We start from the raw sequence: 17,753 nt of genomic DNA, 5'->3' as shown, positions 1-17,753 counted from the left end.
ACACCACCCAACAACCCACACAAAAAAAAAAAAAAAAAAAAGAAAAAAAAAAAAAGGGCCCTTTTTTCAAAAAAAAAAAAAAAAAAAAAAAAAAAAAAAAAAAAATTGGAATATTTTGAAGGTATGATGGTGATAGTCTCTCCTCTTGGTAACATAAAATGTATGTGTAGTTACAAAAGTCAAAATCATATGGCAGTTTGTTATAAATATTAAAAAGTTATCCATGGCCTAGGATGTATCCATGCTTACATGGAGACCGTACCTCACAAAACCAAGAAAAGAAAGAAATAAGTGCTATATAGTAAGTTTATTTGGTTAATCAAAATTAATTTGGAGAATATAAAATCATACTACTTTTGAAAGGTAAGTCTGGTAGAGAAAACAGTTACTACAACAGCAGTACAGTTGACCGGTTAGGTTTTAAATGTGTTCTTGCTGTGTTTCCTAGGCTAGCCTCAGGCTCTTAGACTCAAGCAATCCTCCTGCCTCAAAATCCCAAGTATCAGGGCTGTGTACACCTGCAGCACTGCAACTGGCTAAGGGTACCGTAGCAGAGGAGAAATCACCTCTGAAATTCTTTAACACAGCGGGATAGCTGTGTTAAAACAACAGTTAGCTGTGTATTTCAAGATAGCTGCTAAGAGGATTGCGAATGTTCGTAATAGAAGGAAATGATAAGTGAGGTGATGAATGTCAGCTACTCCACTCTGGTCACGGCATGTTGTACACATGTATTGATGTGCTATGCTCTACCCTATAAATGTGTACAAGTATGTGTCAGTTAAAAAGAAATATATAGGGGCTGGAGAGATGGCTCAGTGATAAAGAACAGTGCTGCTCTTACAGAAGATCCGGGTTCAAATCTCCGCACCACATGTCAGCTAACAACTAGCCATAACTCCAGTTCCAGGGGATCTAATGCCCTCTCTGGCTTCCTTGGGCATTGTATAACACAGGTGCACTTATGTACATGCAGACATAACTCATACACATGAAATAAAAATAAATTTAAAAAAAAAGAAATATATAATAGATAATCAGGAAAAGCCTGTAATTTCCCTTTAGACCTGTCTGTGGAAGGAGCCCACACATGCTAGCAACCCAGCTGCCAGTCATCATCAGCACCATTGCGACTGCTTAATCCAAGCATTTCTTCTGATGTTCCAGCTTCTCCAGACAAATGAAATAGTATCCTCAGTCATTCTGCTTTTCAGAATGTATTCCTAAAGCTAATTTTATGCGTAGTTTTCTTAGCAATACTATTTATGGTACAGAAAAAAAAACATAAACATATAGGAAAGTGTCAGTAATCTATTAATAAGTTAACATTATTGCCAGGCGTGGTCATACATGCCTTTAATCCCAGCACTCAGAGGCAGGCGGATCTCTGTAAGATCCAGGCCAGCCTGATCTACATAGGGAGTTCCAGGTCCACTGCAGAGACAAGGAGACCCTATCTCAAACCCTGAAGACTTATGGACATTCATGCAAACATGGATCCCTGGCCAGTAAAGAAACTCATAGGATTTTGCTCCTCTTACAACATGACTTAAGTTTGTAATTTCAAAAAGTATTCTTGTGGGGAGTTGGTTCATTCAGTGAGGTGATTATAGTCAAGCATGAGGTCCTGAGTTCAGATCCCCAACACCCACATAAAAGCTGGGTGTGGTACACATCAGTAACCACCATGCTGGGTAGGTAGAGACAAGATGATCCATGGGGCTCATTGGCCAACCAGCCTGGCTGATTGGTGACACCAGCTTCAGTGGTGTTCAGTCTCAAAAGCAAAGGAGGAAGAAGACACCCAATGCAACCTCTGGCCTTCCACACACATGTGCACTTAGGAAATCTGTCTTTAGGCCACACACAGAGAAAGTATCCTTAGCTTTCTAAAATACTTTGAATTGTTATTTTCCTTCAGAGCTGAACTTTTTCCTTACAGCTTGCAATTGCTTTTACTTAGGGAATCGTGTTGTTGGGTTTTTTTCATAGATGGAGATCAGCCTCCATTTTCTGAGCCAAAATTCCCTACGGAATGCTTCTTTCTCACCCTGCACGCTCACCACCTCTCTATCCTACCCAGTTGCCGTCGCTATATCCGCAGACTCCGAGCCATCCGGGAGCTCAATAGGTATGTGCCAGGATCCCTGTCCTGGGGATGAATAGATGTGAATGTGGACTGCATATGGTCAGGTCTTGATGATCTGGAGCTTGATTTCCCGTTCTGAACCTTTGGCATTTCTCGTAGTTATTACCAGCTTTGTCTACTGGACATGCTATTACTAGGAACTACTTCCAGCCGCCCCCTGCCTTCTAAACAGAGCCCCTCTGGCCCTGGACTGTCACACACTTATACCCCCCCCACACCCCATAATAATCAGGACAAGTCTGTAATTCCCTGTTAGACCTGTTGCCTGTGCAAGGAGCCCAAACAACCTAGCGACCCAGCTGCCAGTCATCAGATCATCAGCACCATTGTGGCTGCTTAATCCAAGCATTTCTTCTGATGTTCTAGCTTCTCCAGACAAATGAAAACTGCAGGAATGTGGAAGCAAATACTTGAACAAGCCATTTAAAATACTGATGGAAGTCACTTCGACTTTTTGTTGAGTTTAGCTCTGTCCGCCCTCCTCTAATCCTTTATTCTAATACTTAATCCCTGGATGCTTGCTTTTTCTCCGTGTTTGATCATGTTGATTGTAAATGATCGCAGTTATTTTTTCCGCCTGCACTTTTATGCTTAGTGCACTGGCTACATTTCTAATACAGAGTTAAATGGAAGCAGTAGCCTGAGCTGCCTCATGGATGCCAAAAATAGATACCACCAAACCTTGATAAATTAAGCATGTTACAACTAATAATAAAATAGAACAGTTATAATAGTATACTGTAATAAAAGTTATGTCACTGGGCATGGTGGCATACACGCCTGGGATCTCAGCACTTGTGAGGTGGAGACAAATTTCAAGGTCATCCTTGGATACGTAATGAATTCGGGGCCAGCTTGGACTATATGGGGGTCTCTCTCTCTCTCTCTCTCTCTCTCGTTGTGCTGCACTTACCATGTTTGACCATGGGTACTGAAACTATAGAAAATCAAACCTCAAATGAGGGGAAACTGCTTATAACCTTGAAATTTGTCTCATCCAGGTGATGAGAGACAGAAAGCACTTTGATATCCTATTTTTCAGATCACGCAAGTTAATGTCTTTTCTCTGTTCTTTAGATGTGGGTTGAATTATATTGGTTTCATCTGATGTTCAGTCCTGGAATAAACTCAACTTGTTTTTATTTGTTTGAGTGTATTGCCTACATGTATATAAGCATACCCATGTGATGCAATGCCCATGGAGGTTAGAAGAGGGTATCAGATCCCCTTGAACTAGAGTTATGGATGGTTGTTTTGCCGTGTGGGTGTTGAGAACCAAACTCAGGTCCTCTGCAAGAGCAGCCAGTGCTCTTAACCACTGAGCCATCTCTAGCCCCCGCTTTTATTGTTTTTATATCTTATTGGTTATTTGCTGCTGAATTTTTTTTTAGGATTTTTGAATCTGTTTGAGAGAAACCTTGACCCATAGTTTTCCTTTCTTGTTAAGTGTCTCTTAGATTATTTTTTTTTTTTTTTGTCAAAGTTATACTTGCCTCATGGAATTAACTGGGAAATGTTCCCTTTTTAAATATTCATTATAAAAGGTGAATGTGTGGAACTTGGGCTTTTCATCCTCACATTCAGGGCTGGAGTTGTCAGGCCTGAGAGTTGGCAGTGTACCAGATTCTTTCCCAAGAATATGAACTTTCAAAAATTTTAGGCATAAAACTATTCATAATCTCCCCTTCATTTCATTGTCTTTTGGATCAGCTGCCTCAGTTTTAATTGTATTTTTTCTCAGGATTTCTGTTGCCTCTTGAGATAGAGACTTAAGTATCATTTCTAGTCAGCCCTTTCCTGTACATACATGTGTTTAAGACTAGTTTTCCTCAAAGCATGACTTTAAATACATCCCTCATGTTTAGTGTAACATGTCGTATTTCTTTCAAAATATTTCTTTTTGGCTGTTTACAAATATATTGCTTAGCCGGATGTGGTGGTGCACACCTTTTATCCCAGCACTTGAGAGGCAGAGGTAGGTGGATCTCTGTGAGTTCAAGCCCAGCCTGGTCTACATATGAGTTCCAGGCCAACTGGGGCTGCCGGGAGACCCTGTCTCAATAAAGAAAACACATTTACTCTAGGAAAGGTCTCAATTTCTGTTCACCCCACAAAGATACCAGATATCTTGCTTCACTATTCAGCAGAGAAAAAAATTAATGGAATTTGATAGTTGGGGCTTTATATCAGGACGTTTGTCTTTTACTAATATTTTCTAGCTAAATGGCATTGTGATCAAAGGCTATAGTCTTTGTGATTTGTGACTTTTGAAGCTCATCAAGACTTGCATTAAGCCTTGTTACTAATGTACAGCTGCCTTACAGACCTAAGAAGAATGTATTTTCTATGTTGCATACTCTACTGCCTGTATGTATCTTACAGGCCACATTTGTTCTTGTTTTTATCAAAGTTTCCTTACACTTACTGATTTTTGTCAGCTTTTAATATCAGTCATTGAGGGCTCATCTGGTAAAGGCATTTGCTGTCAATCCTGAACCCCTAGACCCACATGGTAGAAGGAGAGAATCAACTCCCAGGGGCCATCCCCTGACCGCCGCTTTGAGGCCTGGTGTGCGCGCGTGCGCACACACACAAATATCCATCATGAAGAGAGGCTTATGCAAATTTTAACTATGATTGTGGATTAGTCTGCTTCTTCACCTCAGGATGGTTGTCATCTGAGATCTCATCATGCTTATGGACTCTGGTGTGTCCATTTCAGTGGCCCTGTCTGCCACCTCTTGGACACAGTCAAGTGCAGTATGTGTATATGGGGGGTGGGGGTGAAAGAGTGTGTGTGTGTGTGTGTGTGTGTGTGTGAGAGAGAGAGAGAGAGAGAGAAAGAGAGAGAGTGTGTTGGGAGGAGTGTTTTCTGAGCAAATCACATATGGCCAATTCTCATTAATATTCCAGATTGCATTCATTTTTCCTTTTTTCTTTTAAGTTTTTAAATACCAAGCAACTGAGCTAGGTTACTATCCATTTCAAATTCTGCTAAGCTAGTTGGGCCCACAGTTAGAACCCTTTCCAATCGTTCAGACATCTGGTGGATACAGTTGTGACAGTAAGTTTAGTCTCGCCCCCGTAGAAATGTTAGTGCTCCTCTCTTGCTTGCCAAGCTTCTCCAGCATCCATCCACACTGCCAACCCCACATATATCCCCATGTTCCTGGTAAAATGGTTGCAGTAGGTAGAAGATGTCCATATCCTAGGCCCTAGAACCTGTGACTTCCTCCCATGGTCTAGGGGAAATTATCCTGGATCAGCTGGGCCAGCATAGCATCATCACAAAGGCCTTTGTAAGGAGGCAAGAAGGCCAAAAAAGATAAAGAACTGTAACGATGGAAGCGGAGGTCAGAAACATCTGAAGTCACAAGCTTAAGTATGCCCATAGCCTAGAAAGCAGGAATGACTAGGGAACATCTCTCCCCACACGCAGAACTATCTCTGCTGACCCATCTTGGACTTCTTACTTCCAGAATGCTAGGACAATGCTTGTATTGTTTCTTAGGGCCTATTACAGTTATATAAAACTAATAGAAGTTTTATTATTCCCTTATTTTTTCCCAATTCCTTTTGTTCCCATATTTTCCCCCTTCAAACATCTGCTCCTGCATGTGATTTTGTAATTTCTCCTCAGGGCAGCCCTTGATCTGACTCTAGTTGTGGTTCTGGAGGCGATGAAGGGTGATGGGGTGGAACCCAAGGGAAATCTGCCTTACCCTGCAAGGCGGTCTCCTCAGGTGAGGTCATTATAAGAGCTGCCTCTGCCAGCAAGCTGACTCAGGGGATTTCGAGATTTGGGTATATGGAATTATCACATTCTCCCAAACTCTGCCCTTTGGGTCCTAGCCCTTGCCCTGACTTTCATGAGGAGATACAGGAAGGTTATGAACGTCACATAGCCCATGTTGTACTTTTGTGATTGTTCGTCCATACTCTACTTCTTAGGAGCCCCATGGTTCACTGCCTCCTCCTTGAGGTGAGACTTTTAAGACCTTGGGCCTGTCTTCTTTCTTTCCCTGTGCTCTTCCAGCATTAAGTAAGCACTCCATCTCTGTGTTGACATGATGTCACTCAGAGCTGTGGGCTGCCAGCATCTGTGCCCATCAGTGGCTGGATCTGTACCACTTTAAGGCCAGCTAGTTACAAAGCTGACTCCAGGCACTCATTTTTCATGAGGGCCTGTTCTCTGTACCCTCATGTGGTGCCCATAACCATGTTTGTTATTATATTAGTTCCTTTGGCCATACCCCACATTATGAAAAAGTGACTTAACACAAATGGTACCTTTATGCTCTGTAAGTCAGAAGCCCTACAGTCAGGGCTGCACCTTTTGCAGACTCAGCGGGGAGATTGTTTCTTGCTTTTTCCAGTTTCAGGAGGCTTCCCACTTTCTTGCCTCATGATGCACTTACCTCATTTTTAAAGCCAGAAGCAGAATGTCTCCAGATCTCCCTGTCTGACCTCATCGTCACATCCCCCTCACTCCTAGCCCCTCTTTCTCTTAGAAGGACCTTTGTGCTAATACTGAGTCACCCAGATAATCCAGGATGGCCTCCCCACATAGGTGTTTCTACCCTTCCATCTACAAAGTCCCTGGTGCCGCTTATGGCCACATATTACAGGTTCCATCCCAGGATCAGGAAGTGGCGTCCTCAAAGTCCCATCGCACTGTTTACCATACTCATGCTTCAGTTACAGACCAAAGAATCTGCTTTTTCTGGGATAAACAGAAAAGAGTATTATGGGGAGTTATTTAAATCATTAGAATAGCTGGAAAAGATTGGATGATACTCTGAGCAGAGATTAACAAGCTATCTCAGCCTGATAGCACAGCCTCAGCCCCTCTACCACCATCTGCTTCCAGACACTTCTGCAAGTGCCCCTTGATAGTCACTGCCATCAGTGAGGTCTGCTCTTGCTAGGTCTTACAGAAATGCTGACAGCAAAGGACTCTGGGAAGTATGATAGTCAGACATTTAGCAGTCTCTGGTTTTCTATATATGTTCTTGAGAGAACTGTGGAATCATGGTAAGTGAGTCAGTATTTATTTGTTATTTTGTCTATTTTTTTTTCTTTTTTTTTTTTTGGAGCTGAGGACTGAACCCAGGGCCATGCTCTTGCTAGGCAAGCACTCTACCACTGAGCTAAAAATCCCCAACCCCTGAGCCAGTGTTTAAAAAGAGGTAGCATTGGTACTGGAGAGACAGCTCCGCGGTTAAGAGCACTGGCTGTTCTTGCAGAGGACCTGGGTTCAGTACCCAGCACCCACATGGTAGCTGTCGGCCGTCCATAACTCCAGTTCCAGGGGATCCACCACCTGCCTCTGACCTCCATGAATATCGCATGACACAGGTGTACTTGGATACATGCAGGCTAAACATTCATACACATAAAATTAAAGTACATCAAAATTTTTTAAGTAAATAAAAATAGGCAGCATATTAGATGATGAGGGAAGATGGTCTTTCCATGACAGGAGATGTTTGAGTAGACACCCAGATGACGGGAAATAGCAGGCCGCAGCAGCAGTCTCAGAGGAGGGCACTCCAAGAGGGGGAAGGACAGCAGGGAAGGAAGGGGAGGGGAGATAGGGAGGGAGGGAGGGCCACTGGTCAGACAACATTTGCTTTGGCAGTTGATTGGGTTGAATTAGCTTTGAATTTTCAGAAGAAAGTCCTTTTTTCTTTTTTCTTTTTTTTTTTTAACCTCAGAACTGTAAGAGAATAATGTCTTTTCTTCCAAAGAGGGTTATTAAATTTCATCAAATCTGAAGTGCATTTTTAATATACATTGTTATATTACGAGCCAGGGAGAAAGACAGATGCCGCCAGTTAGATCAGAACTTGTCATAGTAGGAAGTGCTCTGGTTCTAAAAATACTTCAATGCAAAGAAACTGTGTCTGATAGTCCATGAATGGTCAAAATGAATAGATAAGATATATCTGGGTATTTTCTTTGATATGACTGTTAGTTTTTTATTTCAGAACTGTGGAAGATTTGAAAAATAATGAAAGCCAGTGGAAAGATTCCCCACTGGCAACCAGACACCGTGAGATGCTGAAGCGCTGTAAAACTCAGCTTAAGGTTTGTACAGTTCATTGGAGTAACTGTGGGCCAACTGCACGGTGTAGTGGGTTTTCTCCCAGATTATGTACCTCAAGTGAGCATTTTAGTGTTCCTACTCTCTTCCCTCAAGAAGAAATAGGAAGATCTGAAACTTGCTGATACCTTACATATTTCTGCATATGATAGTTACCTCAGCAGAGAATACGTACTTTCTTATGCAGGAACATGAATTCTTGGGTTTTCTCATCCCTAGTTTCGTCTCGCCATCCTGCCCCTATCCTGTGACAGACCTGCCCACCTGCTGCTCCTGACCCCCAACCCACCTACCTCACACCAGCTCTCATGCATCCAGCCACACTTTGTGGAGATGCATGATGAAGTGTACCCATGGTAGTACAAAGATCTTTGTCGTTTGCCCCTCATTCCTCATTTTTAGTTGAAAATGATGTGTTACGTATAACCTGACTTTAGATGGAATTATTCCTGCTGGTAAAACTCAGCTAAAAACAAATGCTGACTGACCTTGCACAGGAAAATAAAGATAGTGAATTTCTACATTTTTCTGTTTTATCTTTAAATTATAAAGCTGAATGTTATTAGCTGGTCATGCATTCTGTTGATTAGTAGGATATAAAGAAAAGTAGCTCTTTGATTCCTGTGACAAGTTAAAAGTTCAGGTTTTCATTTGCTAATAGACTAGACTCCTTTAAGGTACAAACTACAACTGGGCATGATGGCTCACACCTATAAGCCCAGCAATTGGGAGGCTGAGATAGCAGGATGGCTGTGAGTTTAAAGCCAGCCTGGACTACATAGTGAGTTCACGACCAGTCTAAGCTACAGAACAGCATTAACAACAGCAACAACAACAATAAGTACAGACTACACCAGGGGCTTTCCACTCGGGTCTGCAGCCCCTTCATATTCCACAGCTGTGTTTTGAGGAGCTGTTTAAAATTCGTCTATGGCTGTGTGTGTACATACGTGTCTCAGTCCTCTGAGATAAGTATTGTAGCCTAGTGGGCAGAGGCCTGAGGGCAGATCAGAAGTGGTTGTCCAATTTGTCTGGCTTTTTTCCACTAACTGTCCTGACACCCAGAGGGCCTCCCTGTCAACCCCGTCACCCTACCAAGTCACTGAAAAATGACAATAATGACTAACTTCGAGCACTAACTGTGTGCTGAACTCTGTGCTCAGTGGTTTGCATGGCCTACCTACCTACCTTGTGGTTTTCTCCAAAAAAGATCTTGACACACAAGAGCTTGTTACAGGGGAAATCCTAGAAGCTCTAGATCCTAGATTCTCCTCACCTGGCCCCTCGCCCTGCCTAGTCGTGCTGCAGGGCCTTGGCTCTGGACTAATCTACGGGTGGGGGTACACCTACTTCCACAGAAACTGGTACGGTGCAAGGCCTGTGCTGACGCTGGCTTACTTGACGAGAGCTTCCTGAGAAGATGTCTGAATTTTTATGGCCTTCTCATTCAGCTGCTGCTCCGCATCCTGGACCCTGCGTATCCCGAGTGAGTGCGCTCTTTCCTGCCTCCTCCACCTGTCTGCGTGTCTCGGTTGTTCTTCAGAGTCAGCAGCTAAAGCCAGACCCTTACCCTCTTGGGGATTCACTTTCTAGATTACGTATATGTTACGTAGACTGTGGAATCATATTAATATTCCCCGGTAATTAATTATAATCTTAGGTACATATTTTTTCATGACAATATTTTTTAATTTGGTATAAAATCTTGAATTGGTAAAAAAGCAAATCAGTAAATTGGAAACAGAATGCTATAAACAACAGGCTGTAGAGCCCTCCTAAGTACCAAGTCAGGAAGATGCCTGACCCTCACAGCGTGAGCTAAGGACGTTGACAGTCACTGTGATTTAATTTATTGCTGTTTAATGTTTACTATGAAGCTCCTAAGTCACAGATGTGTGTGAGGTTGGTCTACACCCCCTGAAAGAGTGGAAAATGTTATATAAAATGTATGTGTGGCAGTGTGACCGCATTTGGAGTTGCACAAAGTGACCAAATCTGACCTATTAATTTACTTCCAGTTTTACCTACTGCATTGACTCTAGCAAGAAATCAAGACAGCCAGGCATGGGGACACATGCCTTTTATCCCAGCACTAGGGAGGCAGAGGCAGGCAGATCTCTGTGAGTTTGAGGCCAGCCTGGTCTACATAGTGAGTTCCAGGCCAGCTGGGGCTATAGGAAGACCCTGTCTCAAAACAAACAAACAAAAAAAAAAACACAAAAGAGAGAAATCAAGACAAGGGAAAATATTTTGCAGACAGCACACGCCTGCTGTTGCCATCATTCTGTTTCTTTCAGGCCACAGTTGTCTCTTTGCCGGTGTACATTTTACATAGCTAGCCAGGCATGGTGGCACATGCCTTATATCCCAGCACTTGGGAAGCAGAAGCAGGGGACTTCTGTGACTTCCAGGCCAGCCTGGCCTACATAGAGAGTTCCAGGCCAGCTGGGGCTACAGGGAGACCCTGCCTCAAAAAGACCAAAAAAAAAAATAGCTCTATTATACAATAAGAGATTTTTTTATAGTGGTATAATATTCTTATAATTTGATGTGACATTTCACTTTGTAAACTGCTTGTTTTTCCTCTCCTGCAGCATAACACTGCCTTTAAGTTCAGAGGTCCCCAAGGTATTTGCAGCATTGCCTGAGTTTTATGTAGAAGATGTTGCTGAATTTTTATTTTTTATTGTACAGTAAGTGCTTCTACATTCTGATCCTTTTTTTACACACTGTGTACATAATGTCATGAACAATCTGCAGGCTTCATTTAGGCCTAAAAATACATTGACATGTGGCACTAGGCTGATTCCAGAAGTTCTGATAACCGAGGGTGTGTCCCTGAGAAACAGAAGGAATTGTTTATAAATTCCCCAGTGAAAGCCGGGTGTGGTGGCACATGCCCTTAATCCCAGCACTAGGGAGGCAGAGACAGGTGGATCTCTGAGTTCAAAGCCAGCCTTGTCTACATATTGAGTTCCAGGTCAGCTGGGGCTACGTGGAGACCCTGTCTCAAAAAGACCCCCCCCCAAAAAAAGACAAAAGAATAAAAATAAAATAAATTCCCCAGTGATCATCCAAGACCAGAAATACCCACATCTATATTTTGAGCCAAAATTTGTCCATTTGCAAGATTAGAAAAAGCTTGTAAAGAAATTTTTTGACCATATAACTGGTATTCAAGGGGGGGTTTTGTTCATTTGTGTGTTTGATTGTTTGGGTGGGTGGTGGGTTTTGTTTTTTTGTCTTATTTTTTACAGTCATATTCAGTTCCTAAAATACATATTTTGAGCACTGGTGCCCTCAGTGCTGAATCCCTCAGTGGTGAAGGCCTGATACTCTTTTCTGGCCTCCACAGGCACCCATACACATACAGACAGACTTACAAACATAGATAAATTTTTTTAATTTTTTAAAGATTAATTGGTAGAGGTGATAAACATTACCATTGAAATCTACCCGATGACTTTATAGACATACACAGGTGCCAAGGATCCAAGTGCAACCGATTATGAGTAGTAATAATCAAATACAGATTAGAATGCATGCGCCAACATCTCAGTGTTAGTAGCATAAACAATGAGTCTTTCTGCAAGGAACAATACATTCTAAAATGAAATGGAGATCTTTTATAAAGGTTTAAAAACTCATTCAATTTTATGTCTTACAGGGCTCATACTGAGTTCAATATTGTATAAATATTAACTAAACTGTGAACCTAGAAACTTGCACCCGCTTGTGAAAGAGATGTACTCTTGCTCTGGAGTGTGTCACTGAATATGTTAAAGCTGTAGTGAAATGCTTCTTCTAATCATGTAGTTATTAAAAATTTTTTTTAAAAAAAGATTTGCATCTTATGCAGGGTATGGTGGCTCATGCCTTTAATCCCAGCACTTGGGAGGATCTTTGTGAGTTCCAGGCCAGCTGGGGCTACAGGGAGACCCTGTCTTAAAAAGACAAAAAAAAAAAAAATTGATATTTTATTATTTTTTAAATTATGTGTATGTGTGGTGTGTGCACGTGAGCACAGGTACGCGTTCCGACTACTGAGCCATCTGTGCAGCTCCCAGTAAATCTTTTTTTAAAAGGACATTGTTTTCTTGCTGAAAAAAGCCAGCTTTGGAATTTAAGCATATTAATCATATTTCAAAATGTATTTTTATTTTTTAATTGAAACAAATTTTCTTTAAAATAGGTGCATCATGGGGATTGCACTCAAGTTGTTGTCAGGCTTGGCAACAAGTTTGCTCCCTGTTTAAGCATCTTCTTGACCCTAAAACAAGTTTTCAAATTGAAACATTAACTTCATCAAAACCTTTTTTTAAAAACTATTTTATGGGCCTGGAAAGATGGCTCAGCAGTTAAGAACACTGGTTGTTCTTGCAGAAGACCTGAGTTCGAATCCCAGCACCCACATGGCAGCTAACAAGTGTCCGTAACTCCAGTCCCAGGGGATCTGACAGCCTCTTCTGACTTCTGTGGACATTGCATGCACGGGTGCACTTCCCTACATGCAGGCAATACATGCATACTCTTAAAAATATATAAAATTTTAAAAAATTTTATTACTTTTATGTAAATGAGTATATTGCCTCATGTGTGTGTCATGCAGTGCCCTTGGAGGTCAGAAAAGGGCGTTGGATCATTTGAAACTGGAGTTAAGGACAGTTGTTAGCTGCCATGTGGTACTAGGAATCGAACCCAGGTCCTCTGCAACAGCGGTCAGTGATCTTAAACGCTGAGCCATCTCTCTAGCTCCTCATCAAAATCTTTTTTTTTTTAATTAATTTATTTTTTATTTTATGTGCCTGTGTGCATTGCCTGCTTGTTGGTAAGTTCACCTGTGTCTTGCAATGCCTGCTGACGTCAGACGAGGCTGTCAGATCCCCTGGGACTGGAGTTACAGACAGTTGTTAGCTACCATGTGGGTGCTGGGATTTGAACCCAGGTCTTCTGCAAGAACAGCCAGTGTCCTTAATTGCTGAGCCATCTCTCCAGCCCCATCTAAACCTTTTTAAGCCAGACATGGTCATGCGTGCCTGTGATCCTAGCCCTTCAAAGGTGGAGGAGGCAAGAGGATCAGAGTTGGCTACACAGTGAATTGGAGCCCAGCTAAGCTATTTGAAGCCATGCCTTAAGAAAAAGCCTTTTGATAGTGAGGCTCTTTTTGTGAAATTGATTATAATTTTGGTTTATTTTCTAAAGTATCAGAAGGTAATATAACACGCTATAGCCAATAAACATACTTGTTCTAAATCTGTGTTCTTACAATGTGTGTAGTCACTTTAAACTCAACAATTCAAAGGTCTCCTTACTCCCAGTTTGCCCTGTGTTCCCCTCCTGGATTAGCGACCCCACCCCAGCTCCCAGCAGCTCACCTCTTACCTTCTTGCCTCTGCTCAGGTATTCTCCTCAGGTGCTTTACGAGCCCTGTACTCAGGACGTTGTGATGTTCCTTGTTGTGATGCTGTGCAACCAGAACTACATCCGAAACCCTTACCTAGTGGCCAAGCTGGTGGAGGTCATGTTCATGACCAACCCTGCCGTCCAGCCTCGGACTCAGAAGTTCTTTGAGATGATTGAGAACCATCCCCTCTCCACCAAATTGCTGGTCCCGTCCCTCATGAAGTTCTATACAGGTATGTTGCAGGGTGTGCCTTGTGGTAGACACTGTTGTCCAAAGTCAGTATCTAAACTTGTGAGCTAAAATGAATAGCTAAATGGGTGAATGACCAATCCTGCCATCTAGTGTCCTCACACCCACTTTTGAGTATCACCTGTTTACATACAGCCCTCAAGGTACAAGCTCTTGGCTCTTTGCTCCCTGGCTGTTGAAATAGTGCGTTGGCCATTGTGCATAACTAGTGTGATTTAGCAGAATCTGTTTGATATCAGTAGTTTGAGTTGGTGTTTTAATGAGTGAGATTACCCTGTGTGTGAGCAAAATAGAGAACTTGTTAAAAATGTTCTTCAGAGCTGGGTAGGCTGGGGCACCCCTGTGATCCCAGCACTTGGGAGATAGAAGTGGAAAGATCAGGAGTTCAAGGCCATCCTTGACTACAGGGCAAGTTCAAGGCCAGCTTGATCTACATGAGGCCTTAACTCAAAAAGCAAAGCAGCAACCAAAAATTTATTAGACCTCACCCAAGCCAGTGAAATCAGGATTTCTGGGGGCTTCTGGGAGTCTTCTCCTCATTCATTAACTGATAGTCTTTGCTGAGCACCTGATACTGGTTGGATACTGTTCTGCGTGCTGACTTACAATTGGAATGACAGCATATGGGATGTGATGCAGGGAGAGCCTCCTCTAAGGACTGAATTATATTCCAAATTTTGATTTCTTATTTGACTTTTAAACTGTTGGTCTGATTCGTTTGTCTCCTAGCAAAGGTGTGAGATTGTCCTAGTGGAACATTTGCTGGTTTGTATACTCCTTAGGATAGCAACTGTGATCTGTCCTTACCTCTGATGAACCTGGAACTCAGTGTCCTTGGTGTTTAGTGAACTGTCCTTACCATGTTTTAACAGGAAACCATGGCTCATATATATAGCCCCTTACTATTCATAGGTCCGACCTGTATGAAGACTCCTTGGTTCATGGACAAATGTCCCTCCCTCCCTGTTTGGGACCTGTGCTAGCCATCCCCCTCCTCTTCTGAGAGGTTTAAGAATCTTTCTGTGGGGCTTCAGAGATGGCTCTGCAGTTAACAGCACTGACTGCTCTTGCAAAGGACCCAGTCTGGTCTCCGGCACCCACATAGAGGCTAGCAATGGTCACATCTCCAGTTCAGGGAATCTTGACACCCCCTCTGACCTTGGGAATTGCATGGCACAGGTGCACTTATATACATACAGGCAATACTCTTGTACACATTAAATAATTTTTTTTTTTTGATACAGGGTCTCCCTGTAGTCACAGCTGACCTGGAATTCACTGTGTAGACCAGGCTTGCCTCGAACTCACAGAGGTCCACCTGCCTCAGCCTCCCAAGTGCTGGGATTAAAGGTGTGCACCACGATGCCCAGCTTAATAATAAAATATTAAAAGAAAAAGAATGGACCGGGCATGGTGGCATACATCTTTAGTCCTGGAACTTGGGAGGCATTGGCAGGCAGATCTCTGTGAGTTCGAGGCCAGCCGGGTCTACATAGCGAGTTCCAGGACAGCTGGACCTACAGGGAGACCCTGTCCCAAAAAGAGACAACGCCCCCCCATCACTGTTCCTTTGATACATCTACTAAGAGTTTCCTTGCTCTGCTAGCCCACCCATATTCTCTTAAGTCTAAAGTAAGTAGAAAGACTTTTTACCATCCTTTTTTTAGAAACAGTAGCAAGCACCCATGTCATGTAGTGCCTCACAGAGTTCAGAAGAGGGTGTCATATCCCCTAGAACTGGAGTTTTGGACAGTTGTTAGCCTCCATGTGGGTGCTGGGAACCAAACCCAGGTCCTCTGGAAGAACAGCTAGTGCTCTTAGCCACCGAGCCAGCTCTTCATCCACTCTTACGTTCTTTTTATCATTCGTGGCCCAGAAGGGAAAACAGAAAGACATAATTACTTTAATACAGAAAATTTAATACTAAATTGTCACATAGCTATTGGAAGACTGAGCCAGGCAGAGGGAACATTGGCACTGGGGTAGCACAGTATTGGTGCTGGTAGCAGCTGGCATTTCTTCCTAAGACTGGGGACCAGGCCAAGAGTCTGAGAGGTTTTTTTTTCTTTTTGGAGGCAGAGTATCCTGTATTTTAGGCTTGAACTCCCTGTTTAGCAGGGGATCACTTTGAGCTTTTTTTTTTTTTTTAATGTGTATGAGTATATTGCCTGCATGTAGGGGGGTGCACTTGTGTTGTGCAATGCCCTCAGAGATCAGAAGAGGGCATCAGATCCCCTGGAACTAGAGTTACAGGTGGTTGTTAGCCATCCAGGAATCAAACCTGGGTCCTCTGCAAGAGCAGTCAGTGCTCTTAACTTCTGAGCCCCAACCTTGAGCTTCTCCTCACTCCACTTCCCAAGTTGTTAGGATTACTGGTATGCACAGCCACACCCGGTTTCTGTACTGCTGGGAATTAAATGTAGGCCTTCATGCACAGCAGCAAGAGCTCTGCCAGCTGAACTACATGACTACATCCCATGCAAATGACATTTGGTTTGCAATATCATCCCTGGTTTGGGAACCAGATCCCAAACCTCTGAAAGAGGATATTGGCTGGTCAGTGCAGGGTTGGTAGGTAGTTGTAAGGGTATAAGACAAAGCTGGAGATTGGCAAAAGATAAGAACAACAAAAAAAAGACCAAGACCCTAAGCAAACCTTCAATTTTCCAGTCAGCCCTCTTGCTAACCCTAAACAGGGTCTGTGACACAGGAAAATTCTGCATTACCAGGCAGACTTGGAGTGAAAGATAACTTAATAAGTTTACCGGGGGCTGGAGCGATGGCTCAGCAGTTAAGAACACAGGCTGTTCTTGCAGAAGACCTGGGTTTGAATCCCAGCATCCACATGGCAGCTAACAACTGTCCACAACTCCAGTTCCAGGGGATTCGACAGCCTCTTCTCCACAGGCATTGCATGACACAGGTGCACTTACCTACACACAAGCAATACATGCATACATGTAAAATTTTTTTTAATTATAAAATAATAATAATAATAATAATAATAATAATAATACCACCTGGCGTGGTAGCACATGCCTTTAGTCCCAGCACTGGAGAGGTAGAGGCAGGCGGATCTCTGTGAGTTCGAGGCCAACCTGGTCTATATAGTGAGTTCCAGGCTAGCTATGGCTACAGGGAGACCTTGTCTCAAAAAAATAACATAAACAATAAGCCTACCCTCCTACTTGTGAATTCAATTTCTAGTTCATTCAGTGGAAATACTCAGGAATGCACACACACTAATGACAATATTCACTGCAGCATCATTACATAATACAGTGTAGTGGAAACAAAAGTTAACTGTTATTTTCTGTCAATTGTGGGTAAATTACAGTTTATACTGTGGACCTATGTGCACCATGAAAAACACTGTTTTTTACATCCATTGTTTAGGTAACAAAAAGTATAGAAAATGCCAAGTAATGTCCACGGTTTTTGTGCACATACCTTGAAAGAAAAAAGCAAAGATGTATACCAGAATGCTGGCGATAGCGTTGTTATTTTTTTTTTAATTTTATTTATTATTTTTATTTTATGTGTATGCATGTATTGCCTGCATGTAGGTAAGTGCACCCTTGTCATGCAATGCCTGCAGAGGTCATGCATAGTTTTGTCTTTCTCTTTTTTTATTGTCTTAGTTTAACTTTTCAACAATAAGCATTTATCATTTGGGCTGGAGATAGAGCTCAGCAGTTAAGTTCTTACTCTTCCAGAGGACCCAACTTAATTCCTAGCAGCCACAATGGGCAGTTCACAACCAATTATAACTCCAACTTCTGGGGGATCTGATGCCTCTGTGGGCAACTTCATACATATGCACATAACCTCTCTCTCTCTCTCTC

The 17,753-nt window shown here is 42.5% G+C and overlaps 1 protein-coding gene across 2 annotated transcripts in view; it reads left to right on the top strand.

The window, feature by feature from the left end:
* Window positions 1–17,753, top strand: part of Ube4b (ubiquitination factor E4B) — a 132,964-nt gene that overhangs the window by 89,122 nt on the left and 26,089 nt on the right. For both annotated transcript variants that reach the window (XM_008831837.3, XM_029562872.1), the window contains exons 16-20: window positions 1,993–2,131; window positions 8,140–8,239; window positions 9,614–9,741; window positions 10,850–10,948; window positions 13,656–13,891. In XM_008831837.3, coding sequence (XP_008830059.1) covers window positions 1,993–2,131; window positions 8,140–8,239; window positions 9,614–9,741; window positions 10,850–10,948; window positions 13,656–13,891 — 702 coding nt within the window. The remainder of the gene's footprint in view (window positions 1–1,992; window positions 2,132–8,139; window positions 8,240–9,613; window positions 9,742–10,849; window positions 10,949–13,655; window positions 13,892–17,753) is intronic.

This window comes from Nannospalax galili, unplaced genomic scaffold (assembly GCF_000622305.1).
Source record: "Nannospalax galili isolate Female #2095 unplaced genomic scaffold, S.galili_v1.0 scaffold870, whole genome shotgun sequence".
Classification (NCBI taxonomy): Eukaryota; Metazoa; Chordata; class Mammalia; order Rodentia; family Spalacidae; genus Nannospalax; species Nannospalax galili.
The sequence above is the reverse complement of the archived record's forward strand: the minus strand, read 5'-3'. Positions and strand labels throughout refer to the sequence as shown.